Source organism: Erpetoichthys calabaricus, chromosome 1 (genome assembly GCF_900747795.2).
Source record: "Erpetoichthys calabaricus chromosome 1, fErpCal1.3, whole genome shotgun sequence".
Classification (NCBI taxonomy): domain Eukaryota; kingdom Metazoa; phylum Chordata; class Cladistia; order Polypteriformes; family Polypteridae; genus Erpetoichthys; species Erpetoichthys calabaricus.
In genome coordinates this window covers 177095890-177119536 of record NC_041394.2, presented here as the reverse complement: position 1 = coordinate 177119536, position 23647 = coordinate 177095890, and the positions used below count along the sequence as shown (strand labels likewise).

General features: G+C 37.0%; 1 protein-coding gene across 3 annotated transcripts in view; it reads right to left on the bottom strand.

Moving 5' to 3' along the window:
- The window catches only part of cfap54 (cilia and flagella associated protein 54), a 212851-nt gene that overhangs the window by 31768 nt on the left and 157436 nt on the right, over positions 1-23647 (bottom strand). For 2 of the 3 annotated variants that reach the window (XM_051924377.1, XM_051924375.1), the window contains exons 56-62: positions 23178-23357; positions 21941-22067; positions 17999-18154; positions 11715-11823; positions 9845-9938; positions 9483-9533; positions 812-953 (exon numbers count right to left, since the gene is read on the bottom strand). In XM_051924377.1, coding sequence (XP_051780337.1) covers positions 812-953; positions 9483-9533; positions 9845-9938; positions 11715-11823; positions 17999-18154; positions 21941-22067; positions 23178-23357 — 859 coding nt within the window. Of the gene's footprint in view, positions 1-811; positions 954-9482; positions 9534-9844; positions 9939-11714; positions 11824-17994; positions 18155-21940; positions 22068-23177; positions 23358-23647 lie in introns of those variants that run through there. The other variant, XR_007934367.1, reaches the window with a different exon arrangement.

The following is a 23647-nucleotide window of genomic DNA, read 5'->3' as shown; positions in this document are numbered from 1 at the left end:
TGTGTAAGAAAGGACAGAGCCGGTTATACTTCCTTATAAGGCTGGCATCTTTCAACATCTGCAATAAGATGCTGAAGATATTCTATCAGACGGTTGTGGCGAGCGCCCTCTTCTATGCGGTGGTGTGCTGGGGAGGCAGCATTAAGAAGAAAGACGCCTCATGCCTGGACAAACTGGTGACGAAGGCAAGCTCTATTGTTGGCATAGAGCTGGACAGTTTGACATCTGTGGCAGAGCGACGGACGCTCAGCAGGCTCCTATCAATTATGGAAAATCCACTGCATCCACTAAACAGTGTCATCTCTGCTGTCACTGTCCTGCTCCACTGACAGACTGAGAAGATCGTTCCTCTCCCAAACTATGAGACTCTTCAATTCCACCCGGGAGTGGGGGGGGGGGTGGGTTGGGGGGGGGGGGGGTAAACATTAACATTATACAAAGTTATTGTCTGTTTTTACCTGTTTTATTATCAATCTTTAATTTCATATTGTTTTTTGTATCAGTAAGGTGCTGCTGGAGTATGTGAATTTCCCCTTGGGATTAATAAAGTATCTATCTATCTATCTATCTATCTATCTATCTATCTATCTATCTATCTATCTATCTATCTATCTATCTATCTATCTATCTATCTATCTATCTATCTATCTATCTATCTATCTAAAGTGTCACAAGAACTCGGTCAATTAATTTTTTTTTCAATTGCTAATTTTTATTTGTATTTGTATGAAAAATTAATATACTATGTAAGACTGAGTAGTTTACTTTTTTTGATATTACACACAAATCTCTTTGTAGCTGTAGCTCATACCTGACAGATAAGCATGGTACGAATCCAGCAAGTCACTGACCACAAAATCAGGCAGACTCTTCATGGGTGGCGGCTCAAAGGGAGCATCCTGTTCATTCTGTACTCCAGTCAGCAGTGCACACTGGATGCTGGCTTCACTTGCCTGATAAAAATAAAAACATCCATGAAAAAAACCTTTTTGTTAGACCCAGTGTGGGTGAATATTTGTAAAAAAAATGTTTATTGATTGGTGTGTTTCAGTGCTATCTTTGGAAGAACAGTAGCTTGAAACTTCTCTGTATATGCAAGGCGCTTTTTATGTCCTGCTTGCACAGGCAAAAGTCTTCATTAAACTACATGAAATGGCATGTTTGATCGATCTAGATATCTAACCATTTCTAATGGTTTATGTTATATTCTACCTTTATGGCTAAACATGGTAGAGCTCACCAATCGGTTCATTAATAGTACTGTTTGATTCACCAAATACATCTCTGATACAGTTCCTGGCTAATGTCCTAAAATACTCTTTGTGTCAATAGCAGCTCAGTCTACTACCGATAAGTTTTCCCATAAGAAGTGCCCTAAATATTAAGATTGATTATTTTATTGATTTTAATAAAATATCTGGGCCATCTGTTGAACAGATGACATACAGAGACATAAAATATGCATTGCATGGTGCAATGCAAAAGTTAACGCTGAGATCTATGTTGATTAGATTTCAAGTAGTCTTAGATGGATAGCACGGAAAGTATTATTATATTCATGATCATCACCTTCAAAATAGCATAAAATGACACTCCACATACCTATATTACTGATCCACATTTTTTCAATGTTTTGCATCCAATTAGAGGGGTGAACACCTGGGGTTAGTTGATGTAGCATGCACAACTTCAAGTCCTTCTGATTCTTTTTTGTTTAAGATACCTATTGGTTTACTCGATAGATAGATAGATAGATAGATAGATAGATAGATAGATAGATAGATAGATAGATAGATAGATAGATAGATAGATAGATAGATAGATAGATAGATAGATAGATAGATAGATAGATAGATAGAAATTTATTTGTCCCCTGGAGGAAATTTTGCTTTTTACAGAAGCTCTTTAAATAAATAAGAAATAGAGATAAATAAATATATATACACAGACTAGTCTGAACACACACTGAAATTACTAAAAAGGAAGAAAATGAAATAGCAGTCGCATTCACAGTGAGCATGAGTGATACAGATCTATTGCCATTGGTATAAAGGAACCCCAGTATTGTTTCTTGACACACTGCTGCTGAATAATTCATTGGCTGAAAGTCCTCAGTGTTAGTGTGTCAGAGAGAGAAGGTGCAGCAGTGTTGATAATGGCACTCAGCTTTGTTTGAATTCTCTACTACACTACCACTTCCACAGAGTCCAAAGTATGTCGTATAACTGAGCCTGCTCTTATAATAAGCCTGTTGGTTCAGTGGGCCTCTCCTGAAGTGATGTTACCAGCCCAGCACACCATATCTTAGAAAATTGCACTGGTCATCAAAGAGTTGTAGAAGATGTGAAAGATGTCACTACCCACATTAAAGTAACACATTCTCCTAAGAAAAAGGAGCTTATTCTGCCCTTTCTTACAGTATATAGGTCCTCTGTGTTACCAGACTAGTCCAACCTGTCTTTGATGCGGACCCCCAACTATTTGTAGTTTACCATAAGTACTTTATCATAAGAGTGTAATTTCCTGCACAAAATGCGGTCCAAAATGACCTACAAAATTGGACCTTTCTGGTCTAGAGGGCCACAAATAGGGGTGAACCTAAAAAGTTCAACATCTAGAATAACTAGACATTAAGTAAGACACGTCAAACAGTGCAGGGTTTTTTTCATACTGGAGAGTCAGGAGGTGCCAGACAAATAAAGCCTAAACTGATGTCAAAGCGTTCATAATAATTCTTATAAACACAAAAGCGTCCACACTAGTTCAGACTGGCATGCTTAATTTAGGTTCACATTAATGAGTTGTTGTCAAATAGCTATTTGGAATAGATACTTGAAAAAAGAATTTGGTTTTATTTCAATCTGACATAATATAGAGGGTCACTTTCGCACTGAGTTCAAGAAGATCAATAGGAATTCCTTTAGCTGATCAAAATACTGTCTTTGTTCATGTAGAATTGAATAAGATATTGGAATTTTCAAAGCACAATTTTATCTCACCTGGTATTACACTAAATATTGCTGTTAAGGCATTAAAATAATTGTAAATTTTAAGTTATCCAAGAAATATACAAAAATATTTGTACAAAGTGGTTTACTGTAGGGCATTCTCAAAACATGTGACTTAGCAATGCAGGCACTTGATGACATTAGTCAAAGGGTTGATCTTGTCCTGGGTTCATTATAGACAATTTTAGGCAAGATATATGTGATCAATGAACAACTTTTAATTAAATTACGGTGTGTGTGTGGTGAAAATTTAAATCAAGTGTACTTCATGAATGGTTCATTTCTATTTGTTTTCTGAAATTTTTAATTGAAAGATTCATTTGCCATAATTCTCTAGGATTCTTAAGGGGATGTTACTTGACATGTTTTGATATTCTCTGGAGAGGCTGTCTGAATCTTTATCCATATAAGCCAGTATTACCTCAGGGGTACACATGGGTAAAAGATGAGGGATGATGGGCAAGTGAGCTTAGCAAAATTTTTCACTTCTACATGCAAGAAAAAGTTTTGTAGCTGGAAGATTAAAGAGTATAGATATCTCTAAATGCTACAATGCTTAGTGACCTTCATAGGTTGAACATTGCAATAGGTGATTGTCATTATTCTATTATTGAAACGTTTGGAATAACTCAGAATTGTACATGTTTTTGAAAGAAATTGGCACTTTTTTAATCAAGGTACCACTGAATTGTTTTAAAAATATAGCCAAGATATTACTGGTGTTTCTATTACATTCTTGAAATGATTTATTTATAATGTATTTATTTATGGAACTATAAAATAAAATTTAAAGGTTTAATGGGCAAAAGTTTCAAATGATCCAGAAATCCACAGTCCAATGTTTGTGTTCTTTTGCCCATTTTAACCTTTTCTTTTCACTTGCTGCAGATGACACTGTTATTTGGTGGCTTTTCAGTCATTTGTGAATAATAAATTACAAGTCAGTCATTTTAAGAAGGAATATCCATTTGCAACATTTGTAATATCCATCCATCCATCCATTTTCCAACCCGCTGAATCCGAACACAGGGTCACGGGGGTCTGCTGGAGCCAATCCCAGCTAACACAGGGCACAAGGCAGGGACCAATCCCGGGCAGGGCGCCAACCCACCGCAGGACACACACAAACACACCCACACACCAAGCACACACTAGGGCCAATTTAGAATCGCCAATCCACCTAACCTGCATGTCTTTGGACTGTGGGAGGAAACCGGAGCGCCCGGAGGAAACCCACGCAGACACGGGGAGAACATGCAAACTCCACGCAGGTAGGACCCGGGAATCGAACCCAGGTCCCCAGATCTCCCAACTGCGAGGCAGCAGCGCTACCCACTGCGCCACCGTGCCGCCCCATTTGTAATATCTTGACTATATTTAAAAATCAATGTAATGGTACCTTGATAAATTAAGCATCAATTTTGATCAAAAACCTGAAAGATTCAGGGTGATTCCAGAATGCTAGCATATAGGAGCAGTTGATAAAGCTTTTCTGCCTTAAAATACATCCTATATGTGTACCATCTTCTAATATAATATGCTACTGTGGCTGTCCGTTTGTCTGTCCAGGATTTTAAATTATCTGTAGCTTGCAAACCGTTTGAACTATTGACCTGAAATTTGGTACAGATATAGTATGTGACCTCTACTGTCTGCTTTCGGGGTGATGATTTTTATTCTTCTTTTTATTTTTATTTTATTTTATTGTAGAATCAACTCTCTGCAGCAGGGCAGCCACGCAGCACATACGTATGAGCGCTGTTCTCATTCCTACCAACTTCGCCATCACTTCCTCTATCTCGTCATATCTTAAATCATTCTTGAGGCAGATTGAACACTTAAGTGCCAGCTTAAGTGAAAAATTAAGGAAAATGTACTAAGTAATTGCAACACAAACACTGAATCAATTTTAACGTGAAAAGATGGAAGAAGAGAAGAAGTGGACTGCTAGAGTTGAAAACTAATGTATACGCTGCATGTTATCGTGCAGTCCGCCTGCTGTGGGATACAAAATCTGTACATTTTGGTTTATATTTTCAATATATTTTGTTCAAGACAAGACAACAAATGAACTACATTCAGGACAAATCAAAGCATGTCTTCTTCCCAGTTATATCTCACTTTTGAAACAGCCGTTCCAACAAAGAAAGGAAGACATGCTGATGGCTCAATTACTTTATAACCTGAGAAAGGATGGACATCTATTTTATAGCCTGGGAAAGGAAGACATAGTGACACCTCAGAGAACATAAAAAGTTTTATTGTTTGGGAAAACGGACAGTGAATTCATTCATCATATTGACAGCCAGTCAATCAGAATATCTAATAATCGCATCTTGCAAAACACCCCAGTAGAATTTTAGAATATATATGCCTCATCTGAGGAGCAATATAGTAAGGGAGTAAGTGAGTAAGGAAGTAAGGAAGGAGGGAGGAAGAAGAAGAGACTAAGATGTCACTGGTCGTCAGAAAAGCATCATGAGCAACTACGAGTGCTAGATCACAAGCCACATGCGACATTAATCCTTGTCATCTGTAACTTTTTCGTAAGCTTTTTCTAAAGACTATACAGTAAACCCTCGTTTATCACGGTTAAACCATTCCAGACTCTACCGCGATAAATTAATTTTCGCGAAGTAGGATTCTTTATTTATAAATCGAATATTTTCGCAGTTAGAGTATAGAAAACCTGTTTACGACCTTCTAAATACATTTTTTAACATTATTAGAACCCTCTAGACATGAAATAACACCCTTTATTCACCATTACACTTGTATTACCCAATATATTAGACAAAATAAGTGAAAATAAGACATATTAGACGTTACAAATATCATATTATTATTGTACTGTACATTTAATTACACACACACACACACAGTTGTTACACACAACCACTAACCTATGAAGGCACGAGCTCAGTAGGAGAGTCTTCAGGTTGTAAGCTGCAGCGCTGATCGCACCCTCAGAGGACACAGACGCTCCTGGGAAAAACCCTGAAACAGCTGACAGTCTACCTTCACATTATATATATATTATATATAACGCGCGATAAACCTCTCACGCGGTACTCCGCTTACTTAAAAGTATTGTGCAGCGCCTCTCAGCTTTGGAATTGGTTGTTTTGTTTCTCTCTCTCTCAGACATTCTCTGCTCCTGGCGGAACTGTCATCTCTGACTTGTCATGGAGCACGTTTAAACTTTTGAAAAGAGACAAATGTTTGTTTGCAGTGCTTTCAATAAAGTTCTTTTTTTTCTACAACCTCCTGTGTCTCTGTGCAAATCTGTGACCCAAGCGTGACAAGGTGGTGCAGTATCTTCAGCAGGTGCATCGTTGTCTTCTTCCGCTGAAGGAGTACTAGGAGTAGGCAGTGGGTGTCTGGGTGCGCGGCTGAAGAACATCTTGATAGGCGGTTGCTGGCGCTGTCTTTTCATATGCGTGAGGAGGCTTTTGTAGGGTATTGCCATCTTTGATCATATCCAAGAGTTTCACCTTCTCCTGGATGGTAAGCATCTTCCTCCGACGCTTAGTTTCATTGTCAGAAGGCTTAGAAAAAGGGCCATTGTGGGGCTTAGATAAAAGTTCTCAGAAAGCGCATGCGTAGTGACGTAAGCGTGTATGAGAAAAAATCGCGATAGAGTGAAGCCGCGAAAGTCGAAGCGTGATCTAGCGAGGGATCACTGTATATATCCAGAATTTTCTATCAGTCCTATTGTCTATTATTCTTTGTTCCAGTGGTATTATTATTATTCCTGTAATAAATACCATGCTGCTTTTAACTTTCTATGTTTTGTCTTAATGTCTATAGAGTGATTGAAGTAATATGTTAGATTTTTTTGAGCACCTAGTGCAGCCGGAGATTTGCCATTACCTCTGTGCTGCGAGGTTTATTAAGGCTGCGAGTGAGAGCTCCACTCAATAGTAGGGAACAATATGTAAAGTAAGGCATTCTTAGCTGATAAATGGCCTATAGTCAAGGATGCTGAGCCCTTGCATGTTTAAATGTATTTTTGTAGACCAAAAGTAATATTTAGGTCTGAGATATCTTTAAAACATCGTATGTTGTTCGTGCCGCTAATAAGTAAGTCTGAAGTAAGCTTGAAATGCTGAAAGAGTGACAGATTGCGTTATTCCTAAGGCACTTGTGTGGTTTTTAGTGCTAAGGGTTAACCAGCTATGTGTGTGTCCCCAGCTATGTGTGTGTCATTCGTGGAGCACTGTTGTGGTTAGGGTCTGTGTGTATGTAAGTCTCATGAAGTCCTAGGAGAGTGGTAAGTTGTGTTATTCATAAGCCACTTGTGTGGTTTAAAGTGCTAGAGATTAACCAGCTGTGTGTTTGTCATTCACAGGGCACTATTGAGTTTCTGTGTGTATGCATATAGCTATGTATGTGTGTGTTAATCTTAAAGTGCAACAGTAGACCAACCCGATAATGAACTTGACGAGTACACTTACTCTTGAGGAAAAACAGGTAAAGGGTAAGTAGAGGGAAATACTACGATAATACACTGCCGTTACTGGTATCTAAAATAAATTGTAAAGCTCAATGTGGATGTGTGGGTGAGTTTGTTGTTTATACAAGTTGGTCCAATGTCAACAAACCTTTGCACACACATATCCCACTTTGTCAGGACGAGTCACTAGACTCCTTTGGAACCCAACATTTTGAGCCTGGGGGTACTTTTGGTGATTGGAGAAGAATCCGTTTTACCACAGTAAATTTTAAGGACATTGTTTCTTTCCAGATTTTTAGCCCTGAAATAAAAGTAATTAAGTTAATGTGTCTCTGTGAGGATTCAATTTAAAAAACACTATTTAATAAAAGTTACATAGTTCTGCCTTTAAATGACCTACCTGGGCAACACAGGGTGCTGTTACTAGTCTTTAATAAAAGGTGAACTATTGTAGTGCTGGCAAACCAACAGTAATTAATGTTGATGGGACTAAATTACAACAATTATATACTTTGTGCTAAAGCAGCTTTACTTTCATTAGCGGAAATGTCATTTGCTGTTAAGATTCTGGAATACTCAATGCCGTTGCCTAGAAGAATAATCACTTCTGCACTCTTAAAAATAAAACGGTGCTTTACTGGGTTGTGTGGTTCCTTGTAGAACTATTGCTTGACAAAGAAACCATTTAATTATGGATTGGGTTTTTCATATAGAAATTGTTAGTTTGGGTTTGAAAAGGTTCCTGTGTAGACAAAGCAGAAATCTTCATTGGGCTACCTTGCTGAATACGGACAGGTAAAGCAAATCTGAATTTAGCTTGTGTAATTGTATACAGTAAGAGTCCTTTTAAAATCATGCAAATCAATTGTCATCTATTAATGCTTATTTGTTAAATCTATTTGTGGATTGAAAAATAAACAAAAGTTTTTTCTGGAACCTTCATGTGCATGGTTCTTTTGTGACCCAAAAATGGTTCTCTTATGGCATGACTAAAAAGAACCATTTTATTTTTAAGAGTGTGAAGCATTTATGATGTAGGCCTTCCTCTAATGAATGCCACATACAATTAAACATTGCTCTTGGCCCTTCTTCTGTATACTGTATACGGGCAACCCACTAAGTGGATGCCTGCATTCTTTCAGGAGTGCAACTTGTCCTAATGAATGTTGACCAATATATTTATTATTACTAGGGGGGCTTCATCCCCTGCTCGCTTCACTCGCTAACCCCTCTGTCTCTGCCGCTCGTGTATGTGGATTTCACTTTCACCAAACAACAAATCTTTTAATTCTCGCGGATACGCCTCTTCATTGGGAAGAAACACTACTTTTCACGAATTAGACGATCTACAAGTCTCCGACTTAAAGTTTAAACCTGAACAATATATTCGATCTCTTCTCGCTGTTCTGTTATTTCACTGAGTAATAATTTCCATTTTTTTGCACTAATGCGATCTTTACTATCATTTTTTGAGACTTTCAAATTTTATTACTTTCATAATCTCTAACCTGCTCTGCACGTGTATCGCACCAACATTTTTTAATTCTTTACTCTACTTTGTCATCTACTCTTTATGTTTTATTTCCGGCCCCAGGTGTGGTTAAATCTCTTGGCACAAAGTCTTGTCTCACAGGACATGAAAGTATCTCTCTGTAAAATTCACGTCTTGTCCCAGGCTAAAAAGTCTCGTCTCGTCCCAGGATTTGTTTTATTATAATAGAGAGATGATTTGCTAGACACTTATACAAAACTCTTCCTGTGCTGTTTTTACCCCTGGCATGGAAACGTAACAGTTAGAGCTGAATTAGACTTAAACGTCCAGCCCTACAAATACATGCAGTTTCACAAGTCAATATGGCTTTGCTTAGCCAGCCCTCAGCAGTCAACTTGAAAATTTATTTAAGGATTTTTACAAAAAAAAACTGACGACTTTTATAAAATAAACCTCATATGGTCCAGGCTAAATTTATGACAACATACACATGGGACAAGATAGCATTTAAAAAGTTAAGACTGACCTGTGTAGCAGCTCGGACAGCAAACCAGGCAAGTAACATATTTTGTGGAGTCTGTGGAAAAAATAATACTCAGAAAATGTGAACTCTGCTTTATACTTATTACATAAATAATCAAAGGAAATTATGTGATTTCTGTAGCCTATAAGTATCGTTCATACAAGTAATAATTACAAAAGCTTAGCTCCTAAGGCAGTATTAAAAAACATTTTTTGAGACAGGGCTGGTGCAATGGTTCAAAAATCACAGTTTTATTTGTTAAGGTTTGAGGAAGTTCAGCAAAGACAAGCAAACATCTAGGAGGAGAGATATTATAATACAATGAATGCAAGTAGAGGACCTGCAGTGAAAGTAGACAGACTCACCTTTGCTTTACCTTTGTTCCCAGGAGTTAATGTCTGCTCATCATCCTCATGGAGAAGAAGTAAGGCAATCTCTAAGTAACTCTCCCTGATCATTCTGAGGAGCACAGAAAGTCATAAGTACTATAAGTATTAGCCTGTCTCATTTCAAAACATCTCACTTGCTCTAAAACGTTTGAGTATACAATCTTTCTTCAAAAGAAAAAGGAAACAATGAAATGAGAAAGTCAGGCAGTCAAACACATTGCCCATAGTTACTGTAATCCATTTTTCCAGCCTGCTTAATAAATTTCAAGTTATGAGGACTCAAACCTACCCTGAGAGTACTGGATACAGGACAGTAAAGAACCCTGGAAGACACATTAGTTCACACACACGCAGATACTTGCTGACACAGGCCATATTTAAAAAGCTCAGTTAATATTTTAAGATGTAGAGGAAAATGGGTGCCTGAAGGAAAATCTACTAAGACCCAGGGATATCATGACCTGGAATCTAAATGCAGGAATCTGGAGCTGTAAGGCATTAAAGGTAACAATTGCACCACTGTCCATTACAATAAACATGTAAATTACACAGCACTACATCTTTTCTATAGTCCAAGCACTTCAGAAATTATGAAATGTAAAGCTTATTTTACATGTATGTTTTTAGAATTAAAGAACAATCAGTTATATTGATTTTTGTAGATTCTGCTGGAGGCTTCTTTGAACCACTGACCTTAACTCTTATCTAGTACACCACATCACTCTGTGTACCAATACATTATATAAAGTGCCAAAGGAGAGGTAACAAATTGTTCCTGATTCATACCAAAATGAATTAACCAATAGCCTCTCAGATGGTTACAATGGGCTCCTGTATGACACTTTATTATCTGCAAAACTCTGCTGCTGATTTACAAAAACTCTAAATTCCAGCATCTCTCATGTCTGCTTTCTTCAGATTTGCCTGCAGAAGCTATAGATCCTCAGATGAATAAACATTTAGAAATGAGACTATCATTTTAAAAGTGCTCTTCTGAGTCTTGTGAACTGTCCCTGAAAACCTTTTCCATCTTGGATTATTTTATTTTTATTTGACTGATGTACCTACTATACTGATAATGACTCAAATCTTCCATTTCTGAACTTTAATTCTTAATCTATTCATATGTGCTATTTGTCATTTTGTTATTCCTAGACCATTTCTAGTAATAAATCAGCACTTTGTCAAATTGTTGTTATGCCCAGTGGGGGCTGGACAGTCTTTTGGCCTTGGAACCCCAGCAAATTTTTTTTTTTTCTCCAGCCTAACTGGAGTATTTTTTTTGCTTTTGGCCATCCGACCGTAGCTTTTTCTTTGTTATATAACATATAACATGTGAATTTCCCCTTGGGGATTAATTAAGTATCTATCTATCTATCTATCTATCTATCTATCTATCTATCTATCTATCTATCTATCTATCTATCTATCTATCTATCTATCTATCTATCTATCTATCTATCTATCTATCTATCTATCTATCTATCTATCTATCTATCTATCTATCTATCTATCTATCTATCTATCTATCTATCTATCATTGCCTAATCTTGTTTGTTTGTTTTATATTAATTTCGTTTTTATTTCATCTTGTAAAGCACATTGAACTACAATTGTTTCTATGAAAATGTGCCAAATAAATAAATGTTGTTGTTGCTTTAATTAGTATTCTTGCACATTTCTTCAGTGCATAATTCACATATGCCAGGAGTTACAGCATGTCTATGCTTTTTGAAAGGCTCTATTTAATAAAAACTTTCATTCATCAATTTATTTATTTGAGGTGTAGCTGTTATTTTTTTTTATTAAGCTAATACATTCAATGTGTAAAAGCCAAGATACTCACAGGAGGTTTTGGTTGTGTGATCTGTTAACATCAATGGCTTCCAAAAGTGTCTCAAGGGCTGCCAGGGATTTAAATTCACCGACACAAGTGAGGGTGCGTTCAAGAACTCCTGTTGAAACACCCAGTTAGTTTATTAGTGCCAGTGGGCTTACCAGAAGCATCACAGTTATAAAGCCATGCCAGCATGTCTACAAATAATAATAATAATAATAAATTTAGAAAAAAATGTTTTATTAATTTTGAGGTCCTCTTACAATAAACCTTAAACAGAGAAGCTGCAGAAGAAACAAGAGTAGTATAAAAAGATCTTTTTATCTCTCGTAAATTTAGAAACATCAGTTTTTGTTGATTTAAGTAGTTATGTGGATTGATGAATTTAAATGGATGAATGGTGTCGTGCATGGGTGTCTGAGGATCACCTTCTAGGCATGGATAAGTTATGCAGTAATCCACCAGAAAAAACAGAGAGTGGCAGTGCTAAACATATCATTTCTTTTCTCCTCCTTAGTTCTGATTAGCTACCCAAGGAGTGTATCCCAGTCCTGCCTCCACTCAATAAAGTTATGCCCCTTATGGTCAGGATGGTATAAATCCGAGGGCTCCCAGAAGATGGTGTCTTAGTTGGAGGAAATATGTCCTGTGTGAATGAGCTCCTAGATCTGCTTGACAGAACCAGTGTTTTGAGAAGCTGCTCAGGTTTAAGATGAAGATTTAATGCCTGTTTTCTGTTGCAAAACTGCGAGCTCACATTCGTTCGATTTTTTCTTCGATTCTCCACTTCCTTATTTGCCTTTAACAATGGATGCAAATCATGGATGGTTATGTACTTTCTGCTGCCGTACTTTGTGTGTAAATCTGTGCAAGCACTTGAGTGTATAATCAATAATGAACACTGTATAGGACTAAACTGAACTGAATTTGTTGTATAAAAATTAAAAGCAAAGAAAAACAAATTACAGTTTTCATTGTTTTTCATTTTTAGCGGTGGACAATGTTTAAAATCATCACAGAATGGTTTATCTATCCAACGGTTAAATATCTTATATATAAACATCTACGCGAGGAAGTATGTATGTCTGTTTACCAAGAAAAGAGAAACTCGCTTAGCCGCTAAAAAGCAAGCGAGGTGAACATATCGGCAAAACGAAACTTCCGAGGAGAGAGAAACTCACTTAGCCACTGATAGACAACGGAGGCAAACACGTTGGTAAAATGAAACCACTGAGCAAAGAGAATCTCACTTAGCCGCTAATACACAACCGATGCGATCGATTGATTGAAGTACCAGAATCCATGGTTTCTAGGTGCCCGGGCTTTTTACAGCATGGACTTACACAGCTAGTACAGTATATTAGCACTCATACAGAATTATGCAAACAAAAAAATCAACTCTGTATTCACTGTAAAAATAATGGTAACTCTTTAGGTACTGCAAAAATGTATCTATTACTAATTTACTATTATATAACAAGACCTTAACAAACACTTTGTTGGGTCTTCAAAACATTAAGAAAGAATCAATGAAGTGTTTATTCATCTCTGCAATGTGACCTACTATGATATTACATATTTAGTATTGGACTTGTGAATCATTCATATTAACAAGTCATTTTATCATCATGTGAATTTGCCACACTGCACAGAGATGAACAACCTGTCTACTGATGTTTTATAAGTATTATGGAGACCTAAAGAAGCTTTTGTTAAGGTCTTGTTACGTAAGAATAAATAAGTTATAGATGCATTTTTGCAGTATCTAACTAAAGTGTTACAATAATAACAACAACAGCAATAATAATAATAATAATACATTTTCTTCATATAGCACCTTTCTCTTGCTCAAATCGGTTCACAGAAATTAAAAAATACAATACAGTGGAACCTCGGTTCACGACTGTTGTGATGTAAGATTTTGCATATAACTTGATAAACATTTTGTATGTCTTCATTTGTAATTTAGGCAAAGCAAAGTAATTTAGTGTTACATTAGTGATTGTATGCTTCACTGAGGTCTAACAGAATTAACACACTGGTTTGCCCAGAATCTGCTGTCATAAGCAAATCATTAGTTAGTCAAAGCAGAGCAGACTGAGAGTTTTGCAGTGTCCTGAAACCAGGCAGACTTCATCAGCTTATACAAGTTAAGCAACTGGTGAGTTGGGAGGCCACACACACTCAAGAACTTTAGACAGAGTAAGTAAATGGAGAGATTGGCTGAAAATTGTTCAGATTGGTCAGCATCAAGACCAGACTTTTTATGTTGTATCTGTCACAAGGACAGTGGTTATGGGATGTATTTGTTATTGTTGTAATGATGTCAGATTATGACATGATGGCAGGATTTGAACGATTGTGGTGAGGATGGAATACAGTACACAGGTAGTTATGTCTTATCTTACAGAGCATGTCATTAGTAAATGTAAATGAAACTGGTGAAAATGTAGAAAATGATCTGAATGGAGAGGGAAAACAGGGCAAGATACAAAATGGGGATGAACCTTTATTAGTTAAATTATTTAGGGTTTTTTATTTAATCAAAGGAAAAGTAAAGGGATTCTTCAGTGGAAGAAGTGATCAAGCCAGATGCAAGTTGAGGCAGTTTATTAAAGACAGAGAACCAAACCCTTGGGTATCATAGTCTCTCCCTATTATTCCATCATAGTATGCATTCTTGGCTGCCGTCAGTGCACCTCTATATGCCCTTTGATGGTCAAGCCTGGCTATGCACAGTGAGGCTAGTCTTACGTCACACTCTCTCAAGGCATCCACAAAATATGCAGACAATATGGGTTGCTCTTGAGTCATCGTAGACACAGAATAGAAACAGAGAAGCTAAGGGGAATACAAAAAGGTTGTGTTTGTTAAAAGGAAACTAAACCAATGAGGTGGTATTAAAGAAAGGCAGAGCAATAAATCTATTCTGTGTGCTGCCACTGGTCTCCTTATATTATTAAACCTTCCGAAAGAGCTGAAAATGTCAGTACTCCTGGTGACGGTATGCCACAGCTAATATTGAAAGACAGCAGGACCCAGTGTGCTCCTTCTTGGGATGGGATGTTGCCTGGCTCCCAAAAGATGTTGCCACCTCTGGCTTACTTTAATTGACTTCTGACTCTCTCTTAGCATTAGAATTAGACAATACAAGAACTGATCTCAAGCATCCAGTTTCAACAAAGCATCTTTCCACCTTAAATGCACCTTGTTCTCTCCCTTCATAGTAGTGCCCCTCCTCACAGCCCTGATAATTTTTTGTTAAATTATTTTTATTCTGGTATTTTATATACTGTATATATATTATTGACCTTTGTTAATGTGTTATGACTTGCAGGCATTGCATGCCTCTCTCCAGCCCAGCTTAGTCTGGTTGGAGGAGAGGTACGTTAAAGCGTGAGCTTCCATTCTAATTATTCTTCTGTAACGTGAAAGTAATCAGCTTGGGTGATAAAAATAGATTTTTTTCTTCTTTATGACATTCATAGGGCCTGCAACTTGTTCACCCTTTTTCTTCTTTGAGTGCAGCAGGTATATATATGATGGGAGGCTAATAATGTGTTTATTTTTCTGCATCATCCTATTCAGGTAGGCTATTGTTTGATAAAATATACATATGTTATGTTTGATGTAAAGGTGTTCTATTTGTAAAATGTAATTTTACATAATGCCCAGTTGCACTTAGTCTGGTTGGAAAGTTGTTGTTGAATAAAGCCCAAACAGCAACATAACTTTTCTGTGGTCCTTTTAGTTTCCACAATGCATGGTGATGTCTGTGTCTCGATTACAGTGGCAGAGCAAAGACCAGCTACATAGGCACACCACAGGGATGACATAAAAAAGGCAGTTCCAGCTGAAACCTATGCAGGATAGAGACTCACATTGCGGAGAAACTAGATATACCGATTTAGGAGTACAGGTTCCCTAAAAGCGCAATTAGCAGTGTTAATCGAAAGAGAGAGGTGGGCTGTTTTTGGAAAAAATACAGTGTTCTCTGAGGATGTCTAAAGGGTGGGATAGCAAATGCTCAGAGCATCTCCTCACTGGCAGCTTCTAAAGGTGGTCAGAGAGCATCCTCAAGCCTGTTACGTGGAAAATATGGTCTCAATCTGAAAAGAGTTGAGACGATGTCTTTAAAATTCACTCCTATAAGATCTACTGAAGGGTTATGGCAGTAAAGAGATTAGGAGCCACTAGAGGGAGTGCTAAATTGTTGTTCCTTTACGTAGGCCCTGCCTGACTTTGTGTGTGTGATGGTAGTGATCCTGTGTGGGGTTTAATGCTGACTTTCAAAGGGCACATTAGGTCTGGAATCAGAAGAGAAGCTCAGGAATAAGGCTCACCAGTAGTAGAGTAGAAAAAAGAGTAAAAGGTGCCCAACTAGACAAAAGGGAATTCAAGAAATGTGTAGGAATGCACACAGAATCAAATGTTTTTTTCATTTTTTTCTGTCTACTTTTGTACTTTGAGTGTTGCCCTTGTGTGGTTTATAATTAATAAACACATTAGTTTGAAACATTCTGGCCTCATTGGCATTATCTCAGTGCAGAGTGTGGCCACATGGGTATTGCAGTATACAACACTGTGCAAAAGTCTTAGGCCTTTCAGATAATGTATCTTAAAGCTAGTTATCTGGACAGCAATAATTGATTTGCTTGCGAACAATCTACCCCTCATTAGAATAAGCACAAATAGACATTTCCACAATAAAACGTATCGACAATTACTTGTGCTTTTAAAACAAGTCAGCATTTTGTGTGCCCATCATTATAATGCAATAATTAAGTAATTTGCTTTGCTGTGTAATTTGTCCTGTCTTTCTGTAGGAAACTCTTCACAGCTGCTTCATTCTGTGATAAACTCTTCATAGCTGCTGACTAAAAATTGCCAGAATGTTTCTATTGACTTTTAGCCTGTTTTTGTTTTATTCCCTGTCTAAGTGATCCCACACAGCTTCTATTGCAAAAAGGCTGGGGCTCAGAGGTGGCCAGTTTAATACTGTTGGTTTTTTATCTGCAGACCTTTGCAGTCATTATTGTGCTGAAAGATGAAGGTTTTTTTCTTAAGATTGTTTATTAATGGTACAGAGTGATGAATCAAAATCTGTTTATGTTTCTCATCAGTAGTTAATTAAATCGATTATGACCAGCTCCCCTTAACCTCTGGCGGAAGTGTTATTCCGAGATATGATAGCCACCCTTGTGCTAAACAAAAATGCTACAAACAGGCATCAATGTGCTTCTCTTCTGACATACTGGCATCTTTGTGAATAGAAAAATATCAGATTTGTAATTTTCTGCCACTGTCTCCTTCTTTAATGACCTATCATATACTGCAATCACTTCTGCTTATTGTCTTTTTCCAAGATTTCCTTCTTAGCAGCCACATGAGAGAGGACATGCAGGTGGTGGGTGTACAGGAGCCAAGATTCAGAGGATAAGAAGATAATGAAAAAGATGATCCATTGTGATGACCCCTAACTGGGAGCAGCCAAAAGAAGAAGAAGCTTTTTAGCAAGCAGTATGCCTTGTGGGATACTTTCTTTCAAGACTTTGGTGCCACATGCTGGGGTGAACATGTCACTGGATTTCTTCCTGTCTATTGGCAGGAGGAGTACCTCTAAGTACAGTTCATCAGATGCAGATAAACCTTTTCAGTCTCTCACTGTGTTTTTTTATGGGTGTTATTCACATTGACTGTAGCTATCTTGATACAAAACTATGATAACATGGCCTGTCAAAGTGCATTTCAAACCTGTGCTCAGGCTCTCTAGGACTATAATTTAATTCTACTTGTTCATTGGCACCTACATTTGGTTTGTCTAATCACTACAATTCTTAATTAAAACTATATTCTTGATATTTCCGATGGTAGAATTTAACAAATTCACAGATTGAATATGAGTGCCACCAGGAGAGCTTTGGGAACCAAAGCTGTGTTGTTCTAGACATCTCACAAGAAGGCACAAAAATGTGTGTTAACGTTTATTTGTACTTATTCTAATCCTATATTTTGTTTTCTCAAGCAAATGAACATCTATTGCCCAATAACAAGCTATAAAAATTATTTTCATGGGTATCTTCAGACATCTGCACAGTACATGTAGGAACAGTCTGAATTCAGAAAGTCTGCCCATGATTCACCTGAACTTTTTGATATATCATGGAAATAGGTAGCAGCATTGAGTTACAAAGGAAGATTGAGCAGGCTGTAACAACAGAAAATATGTTCAAATCCTAGTTGTTCCATCTATCAATTATCATTTACTGGTATGAATTAAACTTGAGACAAACCTTTAAAAAAGAGGATTTCTCCCTCCACATCTATTTCTCTGATCACTCCTGATCGGCAGAGTTCCAAAGCAGATGTCAGTAACTGGTGGGCTTGTCTCCACACAGGCAACTGGTCTTGAATGGAAAGGTTTGCAGCTTTCGGCAACAATGCATGACCTAAAATATAGGATAAGAAAAAGCATATTTCCTTTTTACAGTTTGTTGAAATATTAAAAAAAAATTATAAAAAATTAAGATTGTAACTTTAGCAGACCATGAAGAAAGTTTTTCAAAACTTAAGGAACTAAATTCACTCAGAATATGCAAGTCTTCTTACTTTTGAAAAGAACAAAAAAAAAACAAACTATAGACTGTATTGTTTTTACTTCACATTCGGTAGTCTTCCACTCACATTATCAATAAGTGTATGTTAGGATAATTAGTGACTCTAAATTGCACTGCTCTGGGTGAATGTGTGTGTGCGTTAGTGAAAGGCTAGGACTCGCTCCAGAGCTGGTTCCATCCTTGTGCCTGATACAGTACTTCCCCTGAGTACTTGTAACCATGTATTCCAATAATTGGATTTGAAAAACTGAATTTGTTAATTGAATAATTAAGTCAGGAACCAGTTTTTCTTCAAGAAATTCTCAAAGGCCATGTTGATGTAACCTGCTGCTAAACATTGGACAATGTAAGACACTATAAGATCTGAACATAAGAACAAGGGCAACTTCAAGAATGAAGACTGCATTATGCATAAACTTTATTTTTAAGCATACAGACCTCTTATTGAGACACTGATAACTAAAACAACACATCACTAACTACAGTATATTGGTGCTCATTGTGGCAAATAAATCAGGTCTCTGTACTGTACCATGATAAGACACCAGTTCTACCACTCTGTGTACTGTAGTTAGTTAATGTTCTATTTTTTCAAATGTAAAAACATGTAAAATCAAGTATTAAGCACCACCTTTAAGATTATTTGGATAAAAAGATTGCCAATATCAAAGGAGATGAAAAAACTTCAGAAGTCTTATTTGTCCCTAGGGGGAAATTAGGCTTTTTACAGCAGCTCTTTAAATAAATAAACACATAAATAGGTAGGTAAATAAATAATAAGTGCATGCACACACATGCAAAATGTTCTCAACACACACCAAAATGACTAAAAAGCAAGAAAATTAAAAAAAAAATTAAACGTCTGACTTGGCAGTCACAATGATAGTGAGGCATTAGGCAGAAGTATTGCTGTTGGTATTAAGGAGCACCAGTAGCCTTTCTTGACACAGTTCTACTGAAGGACGTAACTTCCTATAATAAAGGAATTCAGTCTCCTAAGAAAAAATGAGTTTGCTCTGTCCTTTCTTATATCGTTCCTTTATGTTCCTGAACAGTGACTGGGCATAGAAGCTTTTTGGCGCAGTGAAAGTCAATAATCAGTTCCTTGCTGTTGTTGATGTTAAGTTGCAGACAATTCTCTTAAGCACCAAAAACAATGTTCTCCACCTGATTCCTATACTCTGTCTCAACCCCTTTATCAATACACTCAATAAGTTCAGAGTCATCTGAGAATTTCTGCAAGTGACTTTTATATTTATAGTCTGGGGTGTACATAATGAAGAGAAAAGGAGATGAGACTGTTCTTTGTAGTGCCCCAATGTTGCTTACATCCATAACAGAGACACAGTCCTTGAGTCTCACAAGCTGTGGTCTGCCCCACAGATAGTTCATTATCCAGGACACCATAGGCTTGTCCAACTTCATATCTCTGAATTTACCCATTAACAGGGATGGTTAGATGGTACTGAAGACACTAGAGAAATCAAAAAACATAATCCTCACAGTGCTGGCAGCTTTGTCCAGGTGAGAATAAGTGAACACACACACACACACACACACACACACACACACACACACACACACACACACACACGCACACACACACACGCACACGCACACGCACACGCACACACATTGTTTTCATGACTAAACCTCATATCATTCATTAGTTACCTAATATTACAGCTGGCTAAGCACCTAGACATTTTAATAAGACCTAATCAATAGTAGAGTAGGGAGTTCTCAGTGGTGAGTGATATTAGCTTTCAGTAAGCAGTTTTGTAACTGTAATTAGGTGCTTGTGAAACATGTTTTATAATGGTACAGGAACTAAGAAGGACAGAGAATAAACAATCACCTTATTAGTAACTGTATCATTAAACTTTCTTTACTGTACCTTTTTGTCACTGAGGTTCTCTGCCATATATGCACTACTACCGTGGAATTGCAGTCAATAAGATAAGCAGCAGGACCAAGAGAACAGGGAAAGAAATGCTGTCTATAAACAAGAAAGGGTCTGAAGCCAAAATATCATATAGAAACTCAAATAACAAAGGCCAAAACACTAACTAAATTCATCAACACAAAGAGAAGGCAAAGATCTGATTTCCTGAAAAGATGGAACTGTTAAAGCCGACAAGGTTTTTGTTTTGTAAATTATCCACAAACTTGGACACTGAAGTTACCACACCACCATCTTAAATAGAGATGCAGAAGTGAAGTACTGTATGTACTGCATGTCATGTCTCAGACAGGGTTCCTTCCCTGGCTGTGGCTCAACTTCAATATTTAACATCTCTTGTTAATTTTTGATACTTTGAATTATGTTGTTTATGTGTATCATTTTTTATTTTTGGTTTTGTCTATCTATGTAAGCTGTCTTTGTTATGTTCCATGTGTTTTGTGAGTGGTCCCTCAAGAAGCAAGGCTACCACTACCAGAAACTTCCCTCTGCATGATAAATCCAGAGGGTCCCCCACAGTTCCTACTGGTTTACTTCAAAGGTGCCTGGGAGTGGTGAGTTTAATTGTGTTTTGGGCTGCACTTTTGCCTTTGGGATTTTGACCTTCATGCTCTGTATTTGACTGTGTTTCTGGATTACTGTACTGGGATTTACTTGCATTCGATTGCCTTACTGTTGTTGGAAATCCCTTTGCTTCTTGTACTCCACAGAGCTTCATTGTTACTGAAGGCAATTTTGAGAATAAACTGAAATTTTGTGCTTGCCCTTATTACTTATTATTAGGGTTTGATGGTGATATCCCCCAGTAGTGGGCATTTTTTGAAGTGCTTTTGGAACTTATTGAGACTTACATGTTAATGCAGGGCAAAGGATCATGAGATGGGAGAAGAGAGACAAGGGCTGTAATAAAGAAAGTTAGAGAGAGAGAGAGAGAGAGAGAGAGAGAGAGAGAGATACTAAAAGAGACAAAAAGAGAAGAAATAAGGATGGTGTGCACAGTGCATGTAAGTGGGCAGGCCACGGCACTACAGCAGACAGAGGATAACATCATAAAGTAGCAGGACAAAACAAGCTGCACCGTTCAAATTTTGCTGTTTTTTTGCTGTTTTGTTTAATTGCTGTGTTCATCCAATTAGTTGTACTTTGCCCTAAAAGTTGGAATTAACATTTTTTAATATGAAAAACTATTTTGACAAATAAATATCATTCACCTATATACTGTTTTCAGCAATCACACCTCGTTTTCTGTCATATGTTGAGATGCTTATGTGATGCATGATGTCACTGCATGTCTGCAATAGAAGATTGTGCATATGTCTTCCATTCATCTTCATCTTCAAAACAATATCAGTTTATTCACATAGCACTACTTATCATCAGGACCTTTTGGGTTTGCTTTTGACTCCTTTTATTATCACACAAGCAAAAACAATTTTCAAAAACTGTGTCCTTCTTATGTGAATGTTAGAGACCAAAGGTGTGTCACATTGAGGTATAACTTCAAAATTGCTTGGCAATCCTGTGTAAACCACGTGTCTCATCTAAATTTCTTGCATGTTACTTTTATAAATATAGTACCATGTTATATTTTACCACACAATTAATATTTTAATGAAAAAACGCCCATTGGTCAGTCAAATTTGAAGACTGCTTACCTAGTCTCAGGGTAGCTTTGGCCAGCAGCGGTATGTGATGAAAGAAGATGTTCTTCAAGCTGGGCGATTGATTATAAAACACTATGCATCCTTCCCTGATATCCACATTCTCACCCAGTGATAAGAGCTAGAAAAATATATGACAGGTCGAGACATTCCTGAGTTACCAAAATTCCATAAAACCAAAAGGTGAAATGTTTAATTTCATAAAAGAATTATGAAAAAAAATTGCGTTTCTATGGCATCCTGTCTGCTCCCAGCTTGCGTCACCATAGCCTTTTATGTTGTTCCCATAACTTGATCTAATTTTTATAACAGTCCTGGATGTAAAGCCAGTCCATGACAGAGGTCACTCATTCATTCATGCAACTCAATCATGCAATTGTCATAATTATTATATTGATGAAAGAATTAATTAGCTTGTAGAACGTTTGAACATATCATCCCATTTGTTTATAACCATAAATTACTCATTTTTAAACAAAATGCGCCTTTTCCGCACAACCTATCTATAACATTTTTAAGTTCTTGGCTAATATTATATTATATTCTAATTGCATTCTAAAATAAATGTATCAAAATGACTATTCAAAATGTTTTCACACAGTGTCCTAAGCTGTATATAGCTGCTCCTTTCTCAATTTTATTTTTTAATCCTGTTTTTTCTGAATCTGCTGTACAGAATTTTCTAGGGATACTTTGTCTTTACTTAAATTACTTATTAATATTTTCTTGCCTTCTTAAATTACTTATTAATATTTTCTTGCCTTTCTTTTGCAAAAATTGGGCAGCTCTGTAATGAATAGCCTGTATTTGTAAAAGACATCATACTTCTGCCTATTATTTTATGTTTTGTAACTGCGTAAGTAATTTAATGGCACATGGAACTAGATGCTTTCCAGGAGACAAAACAGGATGTAAGAACAAAATAAATTCACAGTTATTAGGCCACTATAATTCTTTTATAATAATAACACACATGTTGATGTTACGTTTGTGACCATTCTTACTGAAAACAAAACAAAGCCATCTAATTTAACAGGGCATTAAGCTTAAGGCACAAATTGTCCTCTGAATGAGAAATAACTGAATCAAAAACAAACAACCACATGTTCCAGGACCACGTTAGAGAGCTACTTCTTTATTAATTCACCTATCATCTCACACAGGAGTAGTGTATTCAGAAAAAAGCTCAATTAAATTTCTTCCTCTACGCACAAGGTGGGCAGGGACAGACCTGTTGCTGGAGAAGGCTCTGTGTGATGGCATACAGGCCATGCTTGAGGCCAGTGGCACCGCAGTTTGCACTCTGGGACTTTGTTTTCTTGAAGTCACTCAGTTGTAGGCTGGCCTTGGCAAGACTCAGTGAAGACTGAAAGGAGAGCCACCGTCTGCTTGATAGAAGAGAAACAGCCTCCTGAAAATACATGTGACAAATTAAATCAATAAATGTGAATAGTTTTTATAATATTTAATTGAGAGGCACCTCTCAGAAAACATTGAAATAGACCAGGCTTGTTGTAATGGAGATTAAAAATAGTTTGAATTGGTTTCTTAATGGAAGGAAGCAGCCTTCTCACTTTCTTTTATTGTTAACTAAATGAATAATCTGAGATTAGAACAATCTGACAGTAAAGGGAACTGGAGAAGCTTTCTCCACTCACCACATGCTAAGTCAGGACAAGTACAGATAAGATCTTAAGAATA